General features: G+C 42.8%; 1 protein-coding gene across 1 annotated transcript; it reads left to right on the forward strand.

Annotated features, from left to right (window-relative positions):
- Window positions 1-538: 538 nt before the first annotated feature.
- LOC147418612 (uncharacterized) lies at window positions 539-1,297 on the forward strand. The gene has a single exon (XM_086507125.1). It carries the CDS (start codon window positions 539-541, stop codon window positions 1,295-1,297), a length of 759 nt encoding a protein of 252 aa, XP_086363251.1.
- The last annotated feature ends 3,312 nt before the right edge of the window (window positions 1,298-4,609 follow it).

Genomic DNA, 4,609 nt, shown 5'->3' on the forward strand with positions numbered 1-4,609 from the left:
GTTCCCTCCACGCCCCTGGAGAATTTTCAAACAAAATTAGTCGGATGTCTCTCTCTCTCTCTCTCTCCTTCTCTCTCTCTCTACATGCACAGACACCTTGATGTCTCCTTCTCTCTCTCTCTCTCTCTCTCTCTCTCTCTACATGCACAAAAACCAAGCACAGGAGAGTGAGCATTGATAGTCTTGCAGAAAAATTTGCATAGAAGCTTCTCTATACGAACCAAACACAGAAGGGGAGTTTCTTACAAAGTTGGTAGTCTTGCAGGAGCATTTTCACATACGCTTCTTTTCCAGGCAAAGACAAACACAGAAGGGGAGTTTTGCAGGAGGTTTTGCAGAGAAGACGTTTTGCTTTTGTTTTCCAATCGGCAAGTAGCTAGAGCAGCTTTTCGAGCTAAGCACAGAGGGTGTTTTTAGTGAAGCACGAGGTTTCAAGCAACAACTACAGCTACAACTACAACTACAACTACAACTACAAATTATACACTACAAGAAGAGTGGTCAGCCTGTGCATTCTTTGCCACATATCAAGAAGGCCATGGTGGGAAGACAGCCACGTCTTGACCTTACAAGTGGTAGGACTTTAACTTCGGTCTACATGGAACCCGCATCGAGTGGAGCAGCCTCAAGCATTGGATCAACATTGGTTCCAACACCCTTGGGTAATGGGTTTATTGGAGAAAGAAACATGAATGCATCTATGGAAACAACATTGATTGGGGCATCGACAAGTTTTGGAGCAGGGATAATAGATGGAACAGCATGTGTTGAAGCTCCCTCAGGTTTTGGAGCATGTGCAAACCATGCCGGAATTTGTGAGTTTGCAAAATGTAAAAGGCTTGTTGCCAGAAGTTATGAAGCTCATAGAAAGAGAGAGTATCGTCGCAAGCTCAAGGAAAGTCAGAACCAATATCCATCTCGTCCAATTATTGTGAAACGCCAAGCTATCACAAAGCGTATTGTCACATGTTTCAAAAATCACACAAGAGGCCTTGACAACGAGACAAAGGAATCCATCATGAAGGATGTGTTGAATGATGGTTGCATGCGTGGGCTCAAAATTGAGACGCGAGAGAATCCAGCGCTGGTGGGTTTCAGGGACACTCTTTCCACCATCAAGAAACCCAGGAGCAAGAAAGAACTGTTTCTTAAGAGGGCAACTATCATGATGGCCATGAGAGCACTGTCCCCAAACATTTATGCAGCTTCAAAACTTCTAGGGACACATCGTAGAAACTTCTACGCAGCAAGAGATAAATTAAAAAATGAATCCTTGCCATTGCATTTATGCGAGTGACATTCACGCACAAAGGATGCAATTTGTGATGAGGTCAGGGAATTGGTGCTCTTCTTCTAGACAGAGAATATGTGTGTCTCTCCGAACAAGAAGGATGTGTGCCGAAGATGAATCAAGAGAAAATTGTGGCAAAAGCATCTTGTGCATCTTCTAGAGCAACCCTAGGTGAATGTTTTCTACATTCTGATGTTTTTCTGCACTTTGAAAAGAGTCCTGAGATTACATTAGCTTCATTCCTATCTTTCTTGTTGGCGTGTTGTAAGTTTTTTTCTAGCTGTAAGATTAGGTGGGATAAATACGATAATTAGCCCTATGGTGGCAGCCACCCTCTGGTTTTCATGAGTCCTACCATTGGAGTGATATGCGGCAGGCCGTCAGTGCTGATACAAGCTTTTTTCTTGCTGCATATCTACAGGAATGGTTTTCATAGTCACCAGATTGTGTGAGGTAAGGGTGGTAGCTATCAATTTTAAGGAAGAAGTCATTGATATGATGCCCTGTCAATCAGCATGCAGCTTATAACCTGGGATGTCCACCTACTATATACATTAGTATCTTTAGAAGTCATTGTCTTGGTGGCTAGCCAATCTATAAGACATATTGAGTGTATCTACTTACTAGTAGGCATCCAGGATGGTAGTTATAGTGTTGCTTGTAGTAGAAATTTGTTGGTCTGGTAGCTAGGTTTTCCCAGCTGGTGGGGTTGTAGTAAAAACTTTGTTGGTGTGGTAGCTAGGTTTTCCCATCTGGTGGTGTTTGAGCACAATGTAGCAATTCAGGTCAAGAGGTGGCTACTTTCCCTTTTCACATGACTAGTATGTCCTTGGTAGCTACCTTTTGTAAGTACCTTGCTTGGTAGCTATCCCATTATTTGTGGTGGGGTGTGCTCATGAGGTGGCTACAATGACATGGATTTCAGTCTTTCTTGAGAGCACCACAATTATGGTCTAGGTAGCTACCCATTTGATTTGCAGCCTCCCAAGGTAGGGTGTGACCAATCCCTTGCTACCTTCCATACATGGTAGCTATCTCCTAGGGTTCAACTTGCTATTGGTTGAAGATTATAGCCAGGTAGCTACCACTCTACCTTCATTTTTGGTTGGGTGCTATGTGGTGGTAGGTGCATGAAACTGGTACACTAACAGATCATGCAGGTAGCTACCCCCCTAGGTGGTGGAAACCTGAAAAAGAGCTCATCATACAGGTAGCTACCCCCTAGGTGGTGGAAACCTGAAAAAGAGCTCATCAAGGAGGCTAGTTTGGTGATGGGTGGCTATAGATTGCATGACGCCTGCTAGCTTCCTGTATTAGGGAAGGTATTTTGAAGTGCATGGTTTCCATCAAATATACTTAAGCTGACTAGGCCATAAGTAGGTACAATCAAGTGCATAATAAAAATAGGTCAACATTTTTTTTTTACTTGCTGCTTAAACCGTGCTCATATGGATGCGAAGTCCAAAGGTTTGCATGTTTACAGGTAGAATTCTTCCTTCAATTTCAAAGAGCCCATCCAGATGTGAAGATTGGGCAGCGAAATTTCGAGAAACTGAAGCCATACTTTGTCCACATCACCTATATCCGCGTTGCAGGAGTGGTCCAAAAATATTATCACTTCTACATATCAGATGATAAGACTCATGATACTCTTTTTGTTCAGCATTGTTTCATGCTACATCGCCAATGGTTGCAACAACTTGGCATAGCAGTCCAAGAACATTGGGTGTGGATGTTCATAGAGGAAACCCCTGGCAAATGCCTTTGTTACCTCCATACCATAGTTCCCAGGAGGCTCCTGGTACACCGAATTGAACCTGGAGTATAATTTTCTCCAAAATTCCTTCTTAACAAACCTGCATTTGACTTTGCTGCTCTCTTTGGCTCCTCAGTAAACACTTGCAGCCAGTGTTCATATGAAAAATCCTCCTCATTGAGGAGCCTAGGATCCTGTCCAACACATTTAAGCTTGTACACCTCATGGGCCTCTGCTTTTGTCATGCAAAATTGGATCTTCCTCTCAAAGTTGACATGAGGAGGCTGCCACTTAGACATCGGTGTAGGAGAAGTGGGGGTTCCGACGTTTTGGTTTGATCGGGAACGACCAGCTTGCCTCTCCTCTACAACAGGTGTTTCATGAGTAGGATTTGGCCTTCTCTTCTTCACTCTGTGTGTGTCATGGTCCTCCCCCTCAGAAGTAGAGGATGCAGCTCTTTTGTTTGGAGAAGCATGCACGACGTGCCTGGGTGGTGTCTTCCTCATCGGCTTCCTCTCCTTCTACCTGGCTTCTTGCTCCTGAGACTTGTGACTGTGTGCCTTCTTTTCTTTCCCCACCCGCTCCTTGACGTGCTGTGGAGAGAACTGAGCCTGTTTGGCGTGCGACAGTAGCTCCATGCCCCCTGCTCTTCACGTCATAATTCCCCCGCTCATAGCTATTACAAAGGGGCCCAAGCCACTCAAACTCACTTTTTGAAAAAAGACACTAATATGTATATATTGAAAAAAAAACCCCCAATGTTCTCTAATTCGGTACTACAAGTGACCTCCACCACTTACAAACTTAGGTAGTAACATGAAGTGGCTAGCCCCAAAAAATCAAGTAGCTAGTGTACCACCTTAGCATGCATATACCCATAGGATGTTTAGAATAGAGTAATTTCACTACTAATTTCATCGTCTTTGAGTGTGTGTAACTCAATTTTGGTTTGATTTGATAATGTTGTGCAAGTAATTGAAGCTAATTGTTGAGTTATGAATACCCCAGACCGCCAGTTTCACTAATTTTATACTAACCCTTACTAATTTTGCTTCATTTCCATGCTAATTGTACTAATTCCATGCTAATTTCACTAATTTTTGACTAAATTTGCTAACCTAACTGCTAACATTTGATGTGTAATGTATGATTAATTCCCTTATAAGAGGTGGAATCATCACTCTAATCAAGTTAATTGTGCTAATTTATGCCTAATTTGATGATTTGAGTGTGGATGCATGAATAGGTGGCCCAGTTTTAACCGGTGGAAAGTTGCTTTTGGAGGCTTAAAATTTAGGGGGTATGAAACTGGTGTTATGGGCAAGAATTGTTTGAATTAAATAATCGTGTGGAGGATAAAAAATCTTAAAAATCATGTGGAGGATTCAAAAACACGTGTGGAGCCCACATTAGAACGAATGTTCAGTCGAATGTTTTCATGACTGTGACTTCTCTGTATCTCTATGCCTTTCTCCTTCTGCGCCTTTCTCAGCTCACTCTACAGCCCCTTGTGCACGCTGCTTATCCTTCTCTATGGATAGAAACCTAAGAAAGAGCGCAAG

This window comes from Adiantum capillus-veneris, chromosome 30, assembly GCF_014529385.1.
Source record: "Adiantum capillus-veneris isolate H3 chromosome 30, ASM1452938v2, whole genome shotgun sequence".
In the NCBI taxonomy this organism is placed as follows: domain Eukaryota; kingdom Viridiplantae; phylum Streptophyta; class Polypodiopsida; order Polypodiales; family Pteridaceae; genus Adiantum; species Adiantum capillus-veneris.

Coding starts and splice junctions, on each gene's coding strand:
- LOC147418612 (XM_086507125.1), top strand. CDS start 539: ATGGTGGGAAGACAGCCACGTCTTGACCTTACAAGTGGTAGGACTTTA.